The sequence below is a fragment of the Tinamus guttatus genome, unplaced genomic scaffold (genome assembly GCF_059628265.1).
Source record: "Tinamus guttatus ecotype Peru unplaced genomic scaffold, ASM5962826v1 Tinamus_guttatus_pri_ptg000470l, whole genome shotgun sequence".
Classification (NCBI taxonomy): Eukaryota; Metazoa; Chordata; class Aves; order Tinamiformes; family Tinamidae; genus Tinamus; species Tinamus guttatus.
In genome coordinates, this window is record NW_028289004.1 from 2,243,388 (window position 1) to 2,263,451 (window position 20,064).

Below are 20,064 nucleotides of genomic sequence, written 5' to 3' on the forward strand. Positions count from 1 at the left end.
TGGTAGGTAAGTGTGTTAAAAATGGAATGAAAAAAATATGCAGGCAATGTCTGCCGATAGTGCATGGAATCCAAATGATATTTACATGAAAAGCTTATAAGTCATTGAGAATAATACTGGCAGGAAGCTCGAGTGACCTTGAATCCTGCAGCTGCTGAGCTTTTCAAGATTTTCTCTTGCATTAGGTTCAAAGCAGTGCTCAGTGTTGGTGTTTCAGGATATGTATTATCCTGTGCAGTTGTTTGCTTCACATTTAGAAATCAATGTATAATGTATAAGGTACAATAGAAGTTAAAGGATTGTTGGAAATATGAAACTGGCTTTTGTTTACAGAAAGCAATATCAAAGCAGCTTGAATTTATGTTGTTTAGCAATATTTTCCTCATGCTGAAAGGAGAGTAGCTTATTTCTGCATAGCACATTTTTTAGAAAATTTCATAAGTAATTTAATGTAATGTAAAAATGCCTGAGGTGCTTAACGTAGGTGACTTTTTCTGATCCTGATACTTTATTTCTGTTATTTTTCTGTACTTTTTTTCTTGAAGTGGCTTACTTGTAGTTATATCACTATCTTTAGAGTTAAGTTTTGAAGTCCTTTTTGAGATGGGATTAGGCACTAAGTAGCTCAAAAGTTAAAACATTAATAGTCTATAGGGATATGCAGCGCTGCTAAAAAATATTTCATGCCTCGCACGTTGTCATTGAGATATATGCTGTAAAGAATTTTTTCCTAAACTTTTGTAGACTATGATTTGACATTTTCAAAGTAACTTAAGAATTCACTGTGTGCTTTAATAAAACTCCACCCCCTGGAGTGCTGTGAATTTGTGACCCTTGTTTTCCTTTTGATTCTTCTATAAAGTGGTCTCTTTTCCTCACGGTTGGGAGAAAAAAAAAAAAAAAAGGTAAAATATCATTGAACACCTAAGAAGCTTAATGCTTAGAAAGCAAAAAAGAGGTTGATGTTGGTTTTCTTTTTTGTTTGTTAGTTTGTTTTTCTTCCAGATTAGTGATTGACAATTTCAGGCAAATGAAAAACGAAACCGGATAGTTTGAGGAAAAAAAGGATTTTTTTTTTCCTTTTTTGATGGAATATATTCTGGGAAACCAGTCTAGCTATTACACTTTTCCAAGAAAAGGAGCCCGAGCGTGTCAGAGTGAAAGGGAAAGGGCCAAGGACTGCTTTGGTTAATTGATCCATGTAATGGGAAGCACTACCGGCAAGTAGCAGAAAAGCCATGGAAACTCAGAACAAGTGCAGACATAGGTCAAAACTGTGCTGTGATGTCTCCTGTGTTTCCCTGAAATAAAACCTGTGGGTTTTTTTTCTCAGAGTGACCATGTGTTGGTGGATGTGTCAGTGAGTGCTGAGGGACATCAGAGTTCCTGTTTAGAAGGAGGGAGACAGTATGTGCAAGCCTCCGTCATTGCACTTCATAAGTGCTAGATACAGTCACGAATGAGGCTGGATTATGGTCACACCCCAGTAGAAGGGAAGACTGAGACTTTGGAAGCTCTGATTCCGCTCTCCTGTGACAGTGTCGCCTTTCCAGTCTGGTGAAGAGAAGAAGGATTTCAGCTTCAGGGAACTGCAGAAATTGTTTCTAGGAAGCTAGTGGAAGCCTTGAGCAAGAAAAAAAGAGCAGGGTCGGTCAAGCTTATCTCAGGAAGGTAATATGTGAAATATCTTTGTGTTTGTTTGTTGGAATCCATTGAAGAACTAAAATTCATCAAGAATTTCGGAAGATTTACAGAATCACAGAATGGTTGAGGTTGGAAGGCACCTCTGGAGATCATCTAGTCCAACCCACCTGCTTAAGCAGCATTGCCTAGAGCCCGTGGCACAAGGTCACCTGGAGTACATTGCACAGGGTCACCTAGTGCACGTTGCACAGGGTTGCATCCAGGTGTGTTTTGAGTATCTCCAAAGAATAGTTATCTCCACAACCCCTCTGGGCAGCCTAATTCAATATGAAATGTTTGAGTGATAGCCGAGCCTGAAATGCTAACTACATAAACATAATTATTTTTTCTCAAGTTCAACTAATTTTATTTCCTCTGCGGCAGTAAAAAACACCTAGGCAGTATATGTGTCATGAAGTGTTTTGCTGCAATTGTATTCTATCAATCAGAATGATTATCAAAGACAATAGTGAAGGGAAAACAAAAGTAGAAAACTGAGAAATTACTTACCTTTAAATAATCATGGAAGTGATTTGAGAAACTTAAGAATTGTAACAAGAGACTGCTATTATTAGAAACTGTATTATTTCACATGTAATAAAATATTTAGTTTTAGATGTCTGACAAAAGTTTTTTTGGATTAGGAGAACAGGAATAGGAGTGTTTTAGGTTTGTTTTTTCTCCTCTGGGTGGAACATTCTTGCCTCATTTTCAGCCTCTCATCTGTTGCTGTAATTTTTTACCTACTGAGGAAGTTTCCACATAGAGAAGTCACCTTTAGAGCTGAAATTCAATTTAGATCCTCTAAACATGTAGAATCTTGCAAGATAAGGGCAAGTACAAACATGATTTTTGACAGTGCAAAAGTACTTGCTGTGATTTCTGGCCTAAAAGTATACCAGCTCGTTTTAGAAATACACTTTAGGAAGAAGTGTTACTCTCTACATGCAAAGTAAGAACTAAGATATGACCAGATGCCAAAGGAAAGCAAGATGGGCCCTTAGCAGTTAGGAGGGTAGAAATACTTGGAAATGGAAAATGACTTCAGAAAGCTATTAGATAAGCATTCAGTGTACACATTGCATCTCTACTAATCCAGGGGACATGTTTTTTTTTACCAGTAGTTACTTCATCTGTGGGTGAATTATGTAAGTTGTGCTACATTTTCACATGAAGAATTCTGTTACTATGGCGATAGGTGCCACTCCATACAGATTGTTTAAATAATATTAAAGCAATACTTTGTACTCTGTAAACTGGGTAATTGCTATTAGTTTGTACACAGGGATGTGAACTCAAAGAGAAGTGCAGGTTTCGTTAAATATTCATGGAAAACCTCCAGACCTTTCAGGAGCACTTTAGCTCGAGTAGGTTGCATAGGAAATCTCTTTTTTTCTGCAGCATTTATTTAATAGCTGGCATTATATTTTTGAAGACGCAGAGCTTTTCTCTTCGCTTAATATTTCGAGTGGTGTGTGCTTACTGCGCGCATCCTGGTTGAGCTCTGGCTGAAGAGCACCGACGTGGGGAGCAGTTGGGGCGCAAGGCTGCCGTGGAGCCCGTGTCAGGGAGCTGCAGGGATCTGATAACCATAGCATCAGTGGAGAAGGAAGGCGGCATTCCTGAGCAGCAGTGGGAAGCGAATCGACAGGATTTGCGTGGGAAGCGGAGAGGAGTTGCAAATGGCACCCAGGTTGTGAGCTGGTGGCACAGAAGGCTGTTGACAGGGACAGGGGAAGGAGGGGCACACGGGCAGAAATGTGCCTTCAGCTCCCATGCTGGCTGCCTTGGGGCTGGTGGCGCGGGTCCAGGAGGAGCCTCAGAGCTGTGCTGTGAACAGAAGGGACAAGGCATCTGTGAGTGGGATGCGAGCAGCAGTGAAGGGGTGGTAGGAAGGGGAGAGCTGAGCTCAGGGCATCCGGGGAACTGCCTCATCTGGAGGCATTTTGGGAGCAGTTCGGTGGGAAGGAAGTTAGGGAAAGCGTCCTGGGAAGGAAGTGTATACCTATAATGTCTACATTTTTACCAGTGGCTGTGTCATTTGAAAAAATTGTTTGTAGGGCCACAGCCAAGGATGGCCTGCACCAGCACAGGTCTGGGGCACTGCGTCACAAAAGCCTTGCCATTGCATTTGCTTCAATTTAGATATATTTATTTGCCTTCCCTTAGAAAAGAAGAAGCTATTTGCCCTTCCTTTGCAGCCCTATTTTCTTCCGTACGTTTGTCAGGGCCAGCATCTGCCAGGCCCATACCTCCTTCTCCTAATGCCCCGCTAGGCCTTCTCGACTCAAAGACATGGTAACCCGCCACACAAGGAGCCTCTCACTGGGTCGTACTCCTATGCCTGTTGACAGTGTTATTTGCCCTTGTTTTTTTATGTTTCCCTCCCCTCCCCTCCTCTCCTCTCCTCTGCTCTGCTCTGCTCTCCTCTGCTCTTTTGCTTTGTTTTCTTTTGTTTTCTTTTGTTTTTTCTTCTCAGAAGGATGGGTTGGACAGATCTGTATATCTGTCAATTTGCTTTTTGCTGTTCCAGCAATTCCTTGGGTACACCAGCAAATCACAGTCTGGGCAGTGGAGTTCCCTAACATTCCTCAGTTTTCCAGTCATCGTGCTGTACAGAATATGGGAATGTTTTCCACAGCCAGTTTTATACTGATCAAGTTTATTGCTTCACAACTCTGCTTATTTCTGTTGTCAGCTGCATTAGATGTGTTTTCCATGCAATTTCTGTTTTAAGTAGTGAAAGACTGAATCGATTGCATCTATCTTCTTTTCATATCCATTTGGAAATCATACACCACTGTCTTGGTATGTGAAAAGCGATGGAGGAGTAATAATAAATGAGGCCACAGAGTGTCTTCTGTTTTTTTTTTTTCATGCTTTAAGAAGGCTTGAGACATCATTATTGTTTTAAAGAACATTGTTGTTCTTTGTGAGAAACTTTATTTAAGATTGCAGTCTCTGTATTGTAGCTTTCTTGCCATAGCTAAATTGGATATAATTCAAAGAAAATGAGGCTTGCTAGAACCAATGACACAAATTGCCTTGAGCTCGTGACACTTGATCAAGCTCAAAGAGGACTTCCTGAAGCCAGAACAACTGATTTTGGGGGTTGCAGTGCTGAGGATGAAGGGACAGGGAGTTACAGTCTGAGCCTTCCTGATTTAATTATTTTTTATTGATGCTAAGTAGCGATGCTGACAGACCATCTATTTGACATACTGGTATTAAAGGATTCAGTTACAGTTCTAATCAATTTGAGAAGCAAAGAGATTTAGAGGATGGCTTGGCTTATTGCCAACAAATGGCTACATTACTCAAGAGTGATTTTATCCTGAAGGTTTGGCAATGCATGGGAGTCTGAGCCTTCTTTCCGCAGCAATGCAATTTATTATCTTTGTTACAAATAGAAAACTAGCATTACATAGTTTAGAACATTTTGCGTGACTTTAGAGGAATGGTGACAGCAGTTCTATGAGACATCTGTTTTAAAGTACTACATAAAATCTAGTTGTTGTCCTCTTATGACTAGACATACAGGATGTGTGGAATTGCTCATGAAAGATGCATTTTCCAAGCAATTTCACCACCATTTTAAAAATTGTGTTCCCAACCTGTACATTCTATCAGCTAAAGGAAGGTAAAAACAGAGCTGCATATGCAAACATATGCATTTAAATAGCCTTCATGTATATTCAGTTGGACTGCAAAGAAAAAGAAAACAAGAAAAACAGTGAGGAGGCTCCAACACAGACAGCTCAAAATCCCCCAGAGAACGAGAGCTCTCGTGACAAGCTCCTATCCGTGCGAATTGCTCCGGTTGACTCCAGCACGGCAGTGGGAGGCAGCCTGCTGTCGAGCAATGCTAATGTGTGGATTCACGAAGGAAATCTTTTGGCTAACGTGGTACCTGAGAATCAGGAGATCTGGATTTTGTTCTTGGCAACCATGTAACCTGCTTAGGAATCAGTTCTGCCTTGATTGCGTTGCCTTGGAGGAAAAAATAGATTTGCATGACTAAATACATGAACAAATAAAGCATTCTGCTGGCAAAGAAAATGCAGGGAAATAATTTCTAGCCCCTTCGTGAGCGCTCTCATCTAAGGATTACTAGGGATGCTGAAATGTTGGTTTATCTTCTGTGTTCTTAAGCAACTGCTATGCATAATTCTGCAATTCTCCCTTCTGGTATCACTTACCTATTTGTATGTATCTTATTTTCTCTCAATTTAAGTCACAGAGGTGATAGGAACTTAACACTGCCAGAAAGAGCACAGTGCGGCGGCTGCCTGGAAAATGAGGCAAACCCCCAAACAGTAATAGTGGTAGTAATAATAACAAGCGCTATAGCCTGTATGTACCCTGAAAAGAGAAGTCTTTGACAAGTAGCTGCAATAGGTAATTTGACAGGTTACCAATTCAAATGTGTAAACCACGATATATGCAGAAATAGTAATGTTTTTCATTGAATATTATCCTGTATTTATAGTTAAGGAACTGCAAGTTTATTTCTTTTCTTAAGGCACATATGACCACTAGGATGAGTTGGCAGTCCTTCTAGATCTCAGTATGTCACATTTTGAGTTGATATTTAATCAACTCTGGTGCAAATAGAAGGACCAAAGAGTGTCATTAATTAACCTGCTTCCCCTCTTTGTGACATGTAGTGTAGGAGTTTAGGATGAAGGCAATACCAGTGACTGCAATGGAAAATAAACTGGAAAAGTAAATAATCATAAGCATTCCTTTGGGAAAACCAAATCCACAAGTATTTGTGTTTTGTATATGTGCTCGCTGTGTCTGAGGGAAGGAAGACTGGGAGGTGTACACCTGATGGGGCACAGCAGCGGCCAGTGCTGCTCTCTAATTGAACATATCCAATTTTACATGGCTTTGATAATTATTACTTATGGCACTGTGTTAGATTCTCTGCAGATAAAACTTGTAATATTTGTATGAATAATGCAGAATTGTGGCTGTGGAAGAAATACTAACTAGGTAACTGAAGTGAGGCATATGTAGTTATACTAGCAGTGACAGTGCCTCACCCCTCTCTGTGGGTGTCTTGTTCTTTCCGACTTCCTCCGTTGTGGTAGTTTTTCCTTTCCAGTTTTGGACTTGTGTTTCCCTTATAGGCTTCCAGTTGTTACCACAAAGGTCACTTTTGCCATTTTTGATGCGTGAGGCACTGCTGGAAAGAATGTCCATGAAAATGTGATGTTAGTCATTTAAATTGTGCCATTATATTCCCATTTTGATTTTCTTTCTATGCTGATGACGCTGTCCGCCTTTCCTTTGAAATTGCTGTGGACCAATTATTGAACAAAATCTTTAGGAATTATAAACGGGCACAGTGTTTGTAGCTCACATGGGAAAGAGAAGCACATTTTGTTGCTTTGTAAGCAACCTTCACACTGATCTCAGAAAACAGTATGAATTTAGGAAACAGCCTCGTGCTGCTCATGCTGGTAGTTTGTTTGCTTGATTAGATGAAGATCAAACAGCCCAGCCTTACTAGTAGCTTGTTAGAGAACATGTGTGTGTAGTTCAGAGAATAAAGAGGTAAAACCAGAAGAGCTCCCCGTTTTTGCATCCACATATCCCATGTCGGGGTGATTGCAGTGTCATTTCACGAAGATACCAGCAAACTGTGACCTTGCATGGGAGCAAAGCCAGGCTGCAGGTGACAGGCTTGTGCGTGCCTGCAGGGGAAAGCTGATGTTAACAGGTTGTGCATGGTTTGCTTCTTACCCGGGTGCAAGGTTTTGGTGCTGTGGTTGAACAAGGATGGAAGCAGACCTTTCAGCAGTGAGGTCTGGACTCCTAGTCTCAGCAGGGAAGACAGAGCTTTTGGATGGCTGTGGGCGGCGTGCTACTGCAAACACAGATTTAGTCTCTAAGTTTGTACTTAGCAACTCTTTTCATTGTTCTCAAGTGGTTTCAACTCTTTTAGTTGAGATGAAATGAGTATGAAAAGGCAATAATTGTAAATGGTAAGGGCTCCCGGTAATAAGTATTCAGTTTATCCTTCTACCTAAGGGATGTTCAAGGAGGGTGAGCTCAGCTTCTCAGCACTTGCTTAAAGTCAAAGCACAAACAAGCAGAAAATCAGAAGAGAGGGGGAGAAATAAAGTTTGCTAGGAATGAAGGCATTTTTTTCCCTTGGGATCATTCATTCTGGGGGTGGCTGCAGGAAGTCAGAACGGGCTTGCGGCGGTGCGGGGATGAACTTGGTGACCTTTCTGAGGTTTCTTTGAATCCTGCACTCCAGGGCTGCCCTAGGCTATTCTGGCACAGAGCTTTGCACTTCTGCACATCTCACTGAGCTAGGGACTGAATAAGAGTTAGTTAGTTGTGGTATAATATTTAGGCATTTATGTATGGAAAGAGAGTATTTTGGGATTGTTTCTTACCTAGCACATTAGGCTTGCTCTCCTCCAATTTCTCTGGCTTTTATGGTTTACTGAACTCCAACTGTTATTTTTCCACTTGCCTGAATAGGAAGATGTAACACTAAGCCCAGCAATCAGCAGTGCCGTATATGATGGGGTCATTTAGTGATTTGTCTCCTGAGCCGCTGGACATGTGCATGTTCAGGGAAGAATTTAAGGGTAGGGCCACGGTGCTTAGCTTTTGGTTAGATTGATTGCCTGTGAAGTTTTCCACTTGCTTTACTGTCTTTTGTAGATCCAGAAATGTTTTTCCTACTACTGGTTTGTCAGGAACAACCATATTTCTTTAGCTTGCTTCATGATGATATGGAACTGTTTCATTTCAGGAATGGAGCAGTTCTTATTCTCTCATTTCTTGGTTGTAATAAACCTTTATAGCATTTAAAAACCCAGAATCCTTCCTCCCTTAGCTGTGAGAAATATCTAGTGGCATCCTTTTAAGCTGAGTATTGAACTTGTAGTTATTTCATTGGCAACATGGACATTTTACTATGCCTGCTCAGAAGTGGGGATTTTTTTCAGTATAAATGGTGTAATCCCTTCCTGTTGTTTTTGCCAATGATTCGTAAGAATCCATGCAGAACATAGATGTACCCATCCTGAAAATGTTATATGCCCTCCCACATATAACAATGAAATGTGTGTTTTGCTCCTAAGATTGAAAATACTTCATTGATGTCTACATGTAATTAAACATGTTAGATTTTCTTTCTGGCTGTACTTTCTCCATTGGCAAATGTTTCCTGAATGCCTAAAGCAGCTGTTATTAGGAAAATACTCCCTGATAAACCGTCTGCTTCTGCATAGGTTTGATTTATATAAAGCCTAAAGACACTTTGGCTTTTCTTAGCCTGAGTAACACTAGAAGCATTTCATGGATTAGAATCCCATTTTTTAAAAAACATTTATATATACCAAGGCTGTTTATCTAACAGCAAAAAGTGATTACAAAATGAAAGGATTTAAAATCTGAAAATTATTCACATTTTTCAGGTGAGTAGGCTATAAAAGTAGACTATAAAACCTCCATTTGGCTGAACTTGCATGAATTACACACCACGCAGTCACAGCATCCAGTGAAGTGAGTGGCTCTTTAACCAGTTACCTATATTTCACATACTTTCTGTCTTCCTAGTCACTGGCTTCCCACAATACCCACAAAGATTTTGGCCCTTCATAAAAACTTTCACATCCCCCAGCTTCTCATCTGTTAGTGTTTTTTATAGAAACTGCCCTATATTCTAAATAAAGTCACGATGATGTGCACACGGTCCCCAACGAGGTGTACGCAATATGATGGTTAGGCTCAAGTTTCCTCTGCATTTCTTTATTCCATATTTGCCTTCTCACCCACTGCGTGGGGTGGTGTTTTGCCTTCCTTCTTCTTCTTCCCAAGGTTTTGTTTCCCTCCTTTGGTGGGTTGTGGGAACACGTCAGCTCAGCTCACCAGCAACTGTTCGACTTACTTTCCTGGTTTCCTCTTGCATAACTTTAAATGGAGGATGATTTAGAAGGAGCAAGTTAATCAAAGTAAAGACAAACTCATAAGGGGGAAGGGGACATTATGTGCAGTGGCTTTAAATTTTCTTGCTTTGTGGATTCTTAGACATTTTTCAGCAGAAATCTCCCCAGCAGAGTGTATTTCAGGCTGCTGCCCTGGTTTTTAGTACTCTCTCGAGAAGCAGACTTCTTTTCTCCATGGGCAGGGACTCTTAGTTGAAGCTACTTGCCCAGCATACATATGACCAGCTGGTATATTCCCAAAGGGTATAACGAGGAAGGCGATCATCTACCTCGAGGAAGGAAGCAACAGCAACAAGTGGCAAATAGATCAATACTTCCTCTCTGTGGTCACCTCATGCCATGGTTGCATATGTTCAAGTTAAGGCAGAGAGATCTTTTGTTTCAGCTTAAACATGTTTTAAATATAAATCTAGGAAAGATGATTGACTGATTAGTTTAACCTCCCTTTTCTGCTCTGCTTTTTCAGGATTGCACAGTATATGAAACAGAGAATAAAATTCTTCATGTGGTGAGTAATATTCTGGATTTCTATTAATAAATATTATTTGTTCCTGAGTATATAGGAGTTTGTGTATGTTTTGTGTTTTTTGCATGCAATGCCGATGTGATAGTGAGCGAGTCTTGGTGTGACTGACTGATGAATATATGGAAATTACTGTGAATAGCTGCTGATGTTATGGAAGCCAAAGTCAGCATCTGAGAGGCGAGGAACTTTGCAAGGGCTTGCATTTCAGTTTGGTTTGAGCTCATCTGTTATTTGTAAAACATGGTCAGAGGAATGATTTTTCAAAATGGCATTTTATTCTAGAGAGCTGATTTCTAGGCTTCTGTGAAATCATACACATTTATGGTATTGATATAGTTTCATTTCTATAGCTTTGTTCCCCTTAGCCTTTTGAAGTCACTCTCATAACAGGAAAATGCAATGCTTTCCTGCTGAATTTTCAGTAGAAATACAATGGTCTGTTTTCCCAGAATCTGCAGTTTTGCTGGATGAGATGGCAAAAACTTGAGCAAACTTTTTCAGAAAACTACTGAGATGACACAGCACCTCAACCTTAAAATATTAAATTGCCTTTTGTGCTCTGACTGTGGATTAATGAGTATTAAGTTAACTCTGACCCTGTCTCTAAAAGTCAGATATGAAGATGCTGTTCTTAAGAGTGAGTAATGAATGGATTTAATGTAATGAAACAGATAATATTTTACAGCTCACTTTATTTCACATTTGGATGGGTTTTGATATCTAATTTTCATATTCCTGAACTTGAGCAAAAAAAAAAATAATAATTTGGTTTGTTTTCAAATGTGAGCTTCCTGGTTAATTCTGCTATACATTTTTTCAGTGTTCCCATATCACATGCATGGTGAACTGAATTCTATAAGCTTTTGACACTTTGATTTCACAGTGATGTGGAATAAAAAGCCTCGTTGTATTTTTAAGTTTCACTGACACTTCTCCCCTGTGGGATGCAAAGAATTAGCATTTTTAGTAAGGCTGACATCATCATCAGCTAGGCTGATCTCTGCGAGCATTTAAGTAATGAGGTTTTAATTGCATAATCTTGGCAAAAGTTGAAGTACTGTAAGTTAGAAACTATCGTATATAGCCTACTTTTCAATACATGCTTGTTTTCTATTGTAGGAGATGAGAGTTCCAATATGTACTACACTGACGTATACTCAATTTATGTCATTTACAAAGTAATAAAGAGAATTGCAAAGGGAACTGGCAATGTTTAAAGCTAATGTAGTATCAGTTAATGTAGTCTTCAGTAGAAAATCCTGGGGAACTTGAGAGGATTTACTTTAAGATAGGGGAATGGACAAATTTTAGACAGGTTTCAAAAGTTGCTTTATCTTTCTTACATTATTCAGACTCACAGTCTTTTTGCTTCAATTAAGAGCAACAACTTTGTGGTGAGAGGCAGACATATGTGTTACTGTGGAGAGCTTAATTAGGTTTTGTGATTAGTGCTCAGGCTTGCAAGGAAGCTTGAACATGTTGTTGAACTTTTTGCTTAATCCTAAAATTAAAAACAGCTATATATATCACACTGATTAACTTGGATCAGTTCTGGCTGTTGCATTTCAGCTGGTAGATAGGATTCATAAGGTGGAAGCTGGCCAAAGCAGTCAAGGAAAGAGATAAACCTGTGATTTAACAATTAAAAGTACTGGCTTTATCTAATTAGTTGATCTGAAGAGGAAGTAGTCTAAGGTAGATAAAATACGAGGGGAAAAGAGATTATGATATGCTGCTTATGTCAAGATCTTGAGAGAAATTATAGCAACTGTCATGCCAAAGTCTAAGATACAACTTTGGATACATATTAGATATCAGAATATTTGGATGTGCATGCATGCATGCAGAAGAGTATAAGGAATACAGATGAGATTGGAGATGTTCTTGGAGCGGGGATTAAGAATTTGAAACTCCTGTTATGGTTGGTGTATTCATTAAGTTCGGAGGTGAGTGGTAAAAGAAAGGTCCCCATGAAAAGAATAATAGTAAATTTTGATAAAGGCGTAGGAAGAATCTTGAACGTGAAATGCTGGAAGAAGCAGGACAGATTGACAGGAGAAGACATACATACCCAGTATGACTATTATAGAGATAGAAAATAAAAATTGCTTTTCTTAACTTTAAAACCAAACCTTTGACTACATTTCTAATGAGCAAACAATAGCAACTTCTGCAGGTAACAGAAATTAAATGTTACTAGTTATTATGTCTAGCACTTTGTCCATCTACCTTTGAATGTTCAGATCCCAGTGTGTGGCCGTGTTGGCTGGACTGGGTTCAAGGAAGGCTTGAATTCAAAGCCCTCTAGCCCATCGTGTGTGATTTCACCATGTTCTCTACAAGTTGCAAGAAACAAATTTCCATACAAAAGTGAAAGGCAATGAAGACTAATGTTTAGAAATTCCTACAATTAGCCCATGGAAATTCCCGTTGCAAGGCATTGTTCTCACTAAGGCTTGAAGCCAAAATTTTAAAGATTTAATATCCTTTTATATATATATAAAATGTCTACAGCTACAACAACTAAAATAAATTGTATGACAAATATATACTATTATTTTTTAGGGCACAAAGAAACTTGGCACCTCTGGAGATCGGTAGACGAAAATAGTTGGTGTCAGTCCACACTGCTTGTGGGTGGTTTGGTGCTTGACTTTGGAGAAGACCAAATATGTGTCCGGGGTTGAATGTCCCCATCGTTCACATGGCTCAGAGCGCTGGTTTGGGTGTCCGTGTGCCCTTGCTGAGGAGCAGTGCTTTGGGTGCGCTTGTGGAGCTGCTGCCCCGTTCCCACCAGCAGCAGCCCAACCTGGAAAGCACATGGGCATGGTCAGAGGCCCTGAGACTGCTCTGCTGCCCTGCCAAGATGGGCCTCTAGATAACAGCCAAAGTTACCTGGTGGCCACTTCTTTATACTTCCCTCTAAAGCACGATGGAAGTTAGCCACCAAAGGCAAGTTCTTCCATTAAGTGACTGATCGGTTGATTTTAATTAGATTAGCTAAGAAATAGTTAATGTACTGGAAGTCTAAAGACAGTAATTTCCTTAAGAAGCCAATACCCGTTCCCTTTCTTTCCAAGCTCACAATGTGGGAGTTCATGTGGAGAGACTGCTGAATCACCTTACCCATAGATAATATGTTTTAATGTCAATAAACGTATTCTGCTGTTAACTTTTTGATATCGCAGATGTGTGTTAAGTACTGGTATGCTGTGAAGATGAAACTCTATGGCTTCAGCCTTTATGTAAAGCAAAAAAAGTATTTTTCTTTGTTTTTCAAGTAATTGGAGCCATATAAAAGCAATTTTGATGGTGAGTCACAATACTGGTTTAAGCAGTAAACGAGTCTGTATTATTCAGCTAAACACATGAAGTGTAACTAAGGGAAAAAGGTGCTATGGAAAACTGATTAAGTTTTAAAAAGAAATTACCTACCTTGATTTGTTTATTTCTTTTAAATGGAAGTTAAAAAGTATGTCTTTGAGAAAAAAAAATATGACTCTTCTACAATTTTCTGCCCTTGAATTGCTAGTGTATTGAAGCAATTATTTTAAAGACAACTATGTTCCTTAATGTTTTGCACTGTGCGTTCACTGGAACACTAGGTTTCTATGGAATAAAAAGCATAAAACCATACAGGAATAGTAACTGTGTTTTTTGCTTATTCAAATGTTAATGCTTCTGAAATATTCATGAGTAAAGAGAAAATGCTTCATATTTCTACCACTTCCAATTTCCCCAAACTTTTTACCAGGTTGCTTTATGCTATATGCTAAATAAATATTATAATAATAATAAAAGTAATAATTTATAAATATCAGCAGAAAAAAAAATCCAACAGAAATAAATGGCTATAGAAAATATTTACTTAAGAAAAAGACTTAAAATGCAGCGGGCCTAAATAGAAATGATAAGTTATTGCTGTGATAGGAATTAATAGGAATTAATACTCCATTGCTAGTCTATTTTTAGAATCTTTAAGTTATGCTGATTTAACTTAAGCTGATAAAATGTATGGAAAACTGCTCAGCTTAAAAGGATATCAGTTCTGCTTATTTTGGGAGCTACGTTAGTGGTTGTGAAAGTCTAAATGGAGCTTCAAAAACCTTGAAGAATAATTCATTGATCCCACGTAGCTGTTTAAGGATGTATGTGATGGAAATGTCTAGTTCAGATTAATCTGTGTGAAGCAATAAAAGTGAGACCAAAGTAAGCAGGAGTAATTATAGAAAGCAGAAGCAGGGTACCAGTCAGCTTAATAGTTTTTCACTGCATTTCCTATTTTAATTCTATAAAAAAATATGGCCCTCCCAAGGAACTTCACTTTCCTAAAAATCCACTGCTTTCACCTCCAAATAGAGTTTGATTGAGTTGGAAAATTGTAGAAAGTAACCTGTAGACTGAGATTAATACTCCTAAGTTTTTGAGAAATGAAGGAGCCATTGCTAAATTAATAAATGAAAAGAAGTAATGGATCAGGATGTTCTCTTTTTTGTTAAGATCCAGGCAGAGACTGAAGTGATAATAATTCCCGTCTTCCCACTGTATTTGAAAATTTGTTATAAAACTGTAAGATAATTGGTTAAAAATGCATTGGTTAAAGATGCAAAGGCGTCTTTTTGATGGTCTCATTTAAAGAGAAAAGAAAAAGGAACGATCAGCCTCCTTTCAGGAGTCTATTACCTTGCTAACAGGTGCCCTTCCACCCCAAACCTCCCTCTCTCAAATGCTTCTCTTTCTTTTTGCCCAAAATAAGATTTAGCTCCCTACTTAAACTTTGCGTATATACAAACAGAAGCCCAGGCCCAGACAGCTCTGAGACTACTGCAATTACTGGGGTTTTCTTTACAGTACAGCACATGTTTTGGAGCAGAATTAACTGAATAATAATTATTTGATGCAGGTTAAGCTAACTAGCTAGACTTCATCCTCAGTGCTCAAGTTCCTTTGGCTAGGCCAGCTGTAACTGACTGCGAGCACTTTATTTATTTATTTATTTATTTATTTTCAAACAGATTAACCTTTTATTTATTTATTTATTTTACTATTAGCACTGCATATCTGAGTGTCTGAAATGACATGTATGAGAGAACTTGTGGGGTGACTAGCGCTCTTCTTGCCCTCAACCCTGGGGATGTGTTTAAGTGCAGGTGCTCCAGTTTGGCAAACACAAGGTCAAATAGATTTAAGCTTGGTCATTGGCCTGGGAAAAGCTAAGGACTTTAGTTACCTTTTAGTTACCTTTATATGTCTTCATCTTCTTGGCTGAAAGGAGGACCAGTTGTGGAAAGTCTTTTAGAAACTAGTATACTACAGTTCAAAATATAGATAAGAAACTAGATATGATCTTTCATTCTTGATGCCCTGGGGCAAAAACTAGTTGCCTGCTAAGTGAAGGAAAACATTTTTCCCCTTTGAATTTGCAGCAATAGCTATATGCTCTACAGTGATTTTGTTTCATCCTCCTTTTAATCGTTTGACTTTACACATTAGGGTTGTGTGTGGTGTAAGTTTGCCACTGAGTAGAGGGAAGAATTTATAACTGAAATGCAGTGATGAGTTATTGCCAAAGAGAGCTGAAATCATCAGTCTAAGCCTTATGGTGAGATTAGCGACTGTAAAACAAAGGAGAAAAAAGTAATTGATGATTTCTTTTTTCTTTTTTTTTTCTTTTCGGTCTTTTTTTGTCTTGACCAAATCCTTCTCCTTAGTTTTGGTGCCTTTCATGCTGAAGCCTGAGTGCAGCCTGAGAAAGGCTTGGCATGTTTAATGCCTGCTGATTTTTGCAGGAGGAACTGAATGTTGGTTCTCCTGTGTGTCTTACCATATCTAGTGACTGTCACGTTTTTCAGCCTGTGTCATGTATAAATGTGGCACATTAATATTTGGGGATACTGCTTTTAAAAAAATTATTCTCGAGTAGACTTCCATTGAATATTAAAGGGCAGCTACCTCTGCTCCTGGAACACATCATTTCGAATTGCTTAAAGATGTGCGGTGTCTGGCATAACCTTTTCAACTGCATTGCTGACACCTGGTAGTCAGAGCCACCTTCTAGAACTATCTCTTACTCATTAAGCACGTTTCTCAGCTATCCTCAATACATTTATTTTTCCAAGGGTAATTAATCGCAGGCATGCTAATATACTCTGTTGCTTTGGCTACTTTCCCCTGCAGAATTAAAATACAGTATTTTTTACATCCTTCTTAATGTTCTAAGGCAAAATTTCCCCTTGACCAGTTGTCTAGCCATAGTCTTTTGTTGTACTTTATTTTTTCACAGTCTGTTGAGCAGTGCATCTTCTATCCCAGAGTTAGAAAATAGGAAGAGGGGCCAGCTTTAGATCAGTTTGCATATCATGCTTTTCTTTTATTTGTGGAAAATACAGATGGGATGCCCAACTCAGGACTAAAGAGCAGCTGTATCCACTGAATCAATTTTCTACATTTGCAAACCTATTTTGTATTGAAAGACCAGCCAGGTGTTTTAAAAATTGAATTGCTATAGGGAATTGGCAATTATGCAGGTATGATAAAGGATCTTGATCCCATTAATGATGTTTTTGTAATCAGAACTGCAGCTTCACAAAGTACCAAAGGTAACTGCCATTGGAGGAAAAAGGAATATTGTACTCTCATCAGGTTTTAGTGAAACTAATACATGCCTTTGATACTGCTTGTGCTGAATAGGTTATGCTGAAAAGTAATGCATTCATAAGTTGTTTGGAATGAGTATCAAAAGTGCACTGCTGGTATGCTTGTACTCCATTCAAATGAATTGATTAGCATCCATGCAAAATACTGCTGCAGTCCATTACTCTCCATTAAGTAAAACAATACATAAATCAAAAATCTCTTGGCATTTCTCCCACTTATATAATTTTCTCCTTTTGCATCTGCCAAGCTGAAAGCTCCAGTGAAATCTGGGGAGCTCGGGGAAAACTTAGTCGAACTAGAAGTAAAGTAGCCTCGGACATGCCTTCAGAGCTGTAGACATGGAGTTCTTATGGATGAACTCCCAAACCTCGAGTACAGCATGAACCTGGTGAGCCACCCTCCGGTACGTGTAGGGAGGGGAAGGTCAAGTCGTCAGTTTACTTGGGGAACTCTGTGGGAGTTCTTGGGAACGCACTAATGCGTTGTTTCTGCTAAACGAACATCACTCCCATGCCGTGTATCAGCAGCTTTGCCCGCAGAAGTTCCTCATCCACCAGGTAGGTTCAAGATAAGCAAATACAACATATTTTCTTTCCATAAAGAGGCCATTACCCTAAGAGTCATAATCAGAAGGACCGTTCTGCACAAAAATGAGACAAAAATGCTCTTCCATCTCTATGGGCATGTTAAGGTGCCTGGAGCAATAAAGTGAACAGCAGTAATTTGGGCAGGAGCTGGACTATAACTAACTACATTCAGAGCCACTGGGTTTTTTTGTTTGTTTTGGGGTTTTTTTTTTCAGTCACTGTTAGCTTCTGTTGCAAATTGAGATAGCTGGGCTCTGTGGATGTTTTCCAGAGCCAACTAAGTTCAGTTACGTGGCTTGGGCTGAATTTCCCTCTCCTGCCTTCTTCCATCTTTTTTTTTTTTTTTTTCTCTTTTGCTGTGGGGAGAGGATATCTGTGGTGCAGGAATGGGCCCCTTGCTCTTGCCGTTCTGGACATGCCATGAGGTCTTGATGTTCATGCATGGGCAGTAAACACTCGCATGGACACTAGGTTATGGCTTAATTCTTCAGGAAATGCAGAGAGCCCACTGCTAATGCAGTGCAGAGCTGGAGGCACCACATCCCCCATGTGTGGAGGAGATCCCAGGGACAAGGGGACACAGCCTGAGACCGGCCAGCCTTTGCTGGCCTGAAGCAGATGACATTGAGGGGGGGAGTGTGGCAAAAGCTGTCCAGTCTTTCCATAGATAGTGTAGCACAAGATCACCCTGTATCCAGTCACAATCACATTAAAAATAAGGAATAATTGTTTAAAACCAGCTGACATAAAGCATTTTAGGTTATGGACCTTCAGATTGACCCAAGAGTGAGTATATTTCACTGAAATGATTTAAGTGTATGATAGCAAAGGGAAACTTGTACAGTTCTGTAGCTGTTCCAACACAAACAGGCTTTTTGTTTTCAGGAGAAAATTAAAAGAGTTGTTAAATATTTGCTCGCAGCAATAGAAAGTCTTGGGTGGTTGGGCAGAACCCAGACCTGCCTTTTAAAAGATTGCTTTTTTTCCAAAGGTCCTGTAATTATGTTAGAAGAAGAATACTATTTCTGTTGTCTGAAATTAGATGAATGCAATTGCGTATGCCATTCAATTAAAAACAAATTAGCTAGTCATTCATTTGGTGTTATGCAAATATATGTGAAATGCAAGAAGTCCCAGCAACATGAATGTGCCAGTTCATTATGCAATAGTACTGTGCCTCAAATTCAAAATCTTTCAGTAATAAACAGCATTTCTCCTCCCCTTTCTCACAAGCAAAGCAAAACATGTCTTTGATGAAATTGGTGTGCTGCGTGAAACTATTCCATAATTACTAAATGGACAGTGTTGTAATTAGGTCTCATTAGCTAGAGCCATGGTTTCTGGAGAAATACTATTTATGGATACTGTTACATAGAATTTTGTCATATTGGACCAAGTCCATCAATACTCTTATCAGAGAAAAAATATTTAAAGATATAAAATTAAGAGAAGCAATTTAGGAGCTTTTCTGTACTTTTTGTTTTCTGTCACTTTTTCCAGTCACCTCTGGTGCTAATGTATGGTAATAAACTTGATAACATTTAACAGAGCTTTGAATGCTCTCCATCTACAATTGTTATATCTACTGTGGGTATATCTAAATTCCTGTGAAGCGGAAAAGTTTGTTTTAATAATAATACAGGGGAGCTTTTTGGGGGAAGGAAGCAGAGGTATATATGCATCCCTGTATGTTGAATGAGTGCTTCAATGTTGGAAAGGTCATAGACCTTTATGAAAGCTGTAGAGGAGCATGCGGCCCCTACTCGTAGAATCTTCCTTAGGGATTTTTCTAGGTTTATTTATTGTATTAGAATATGCAGGATACAATTGTGTTGGAAAGAAGTGGAAGTATGAGGATCTGGAATAGAAAGAAAGATGCAAGACATGAAAGAGAATAATCTTTGAGAAATGCTTTGGAGCACATGTAATTTTTTTTTTTTTTGTCACAGTAATTATGTGATTTTTTTACATCCAGCATTCTCTGAGCTCTTTTCAGGAAAACTCACAGCAGCTTGTTTGTATTACAAACCTGCGCTGTACCTAGGCTGTATTACAGCCTTTTTTCCCCCTGCTGGGACTTGGTTATCAATAGGCTGGTCCTATAGCCTGTCCGTACCCTCCCTTGCGGAGAGGCAGCAGGAGAGCAGCTACTCCAGGGAGTTATTTAATGTGTCTCAGGATTCTGCTGTGATCTTGCCTTGCTCCCATCTTTTTCCCATCCCCTGTGGAGGCAGCCAAGGACTTTTTTTCAAGCAAGCATCCAGTTCTCCAATTTTTAAATGACCTATCTAGTGTTAAGTGGCAGCAACACTCCCTTTCTGTGTGTTTTGACATCTCCAAGCAATGCAGTGTTCGGGAACAGATAAAAAAGTAATATTTTAATTCATTGAGGCTACATTGCAGCTGCTCAGGACCCTGCCCATTTAAGTAGTTTTTAGAACAAATTAATAGGAAGAATATAGATGAGTGAATGCAAGTCTAAATGGGTAGATAAATTCAATTTTCTTTACCAGGAACAGTTTATAATGTTGTATGTGGATAGCTGAGTGGTCTCTAAGTTTCTAAAAGTAATAGCATTATTTACAATCTTTTTTTACTTTTCTTCTTTAATGTCAACTCAAAGCAGTTTTCATAT

The 20,064-nt window shown here is 39.1% G+C and overlaps 1 protein-coding gene across 5 annotated transcripts in view; it reads left to right on the top strand.

The window, feature by feature from the left end:
• CNKSR2 (connector enhancer of kinase suppressor of Ras 2) overlaps positions 1–20,064 on the top strand; it is a 204,651-nt gene that overhangs the window by 63,514 nt on the left and 121,073 nt on the right. For all 5 annotated transcript variants that reach the window (XM_088532747.1, XM_088532748.1, XM_088532749.1 and 2 more), the window contains exon 5: positions 10,126–10,167. In XM_088532747.1, coding sequence (XP_088388873.1) covers positions 10,126–10,167 — 42 coding nt within the window. The remainder of the gene's footprint in view (positions 1–10,125; positions 10,168–20,064) is intronic.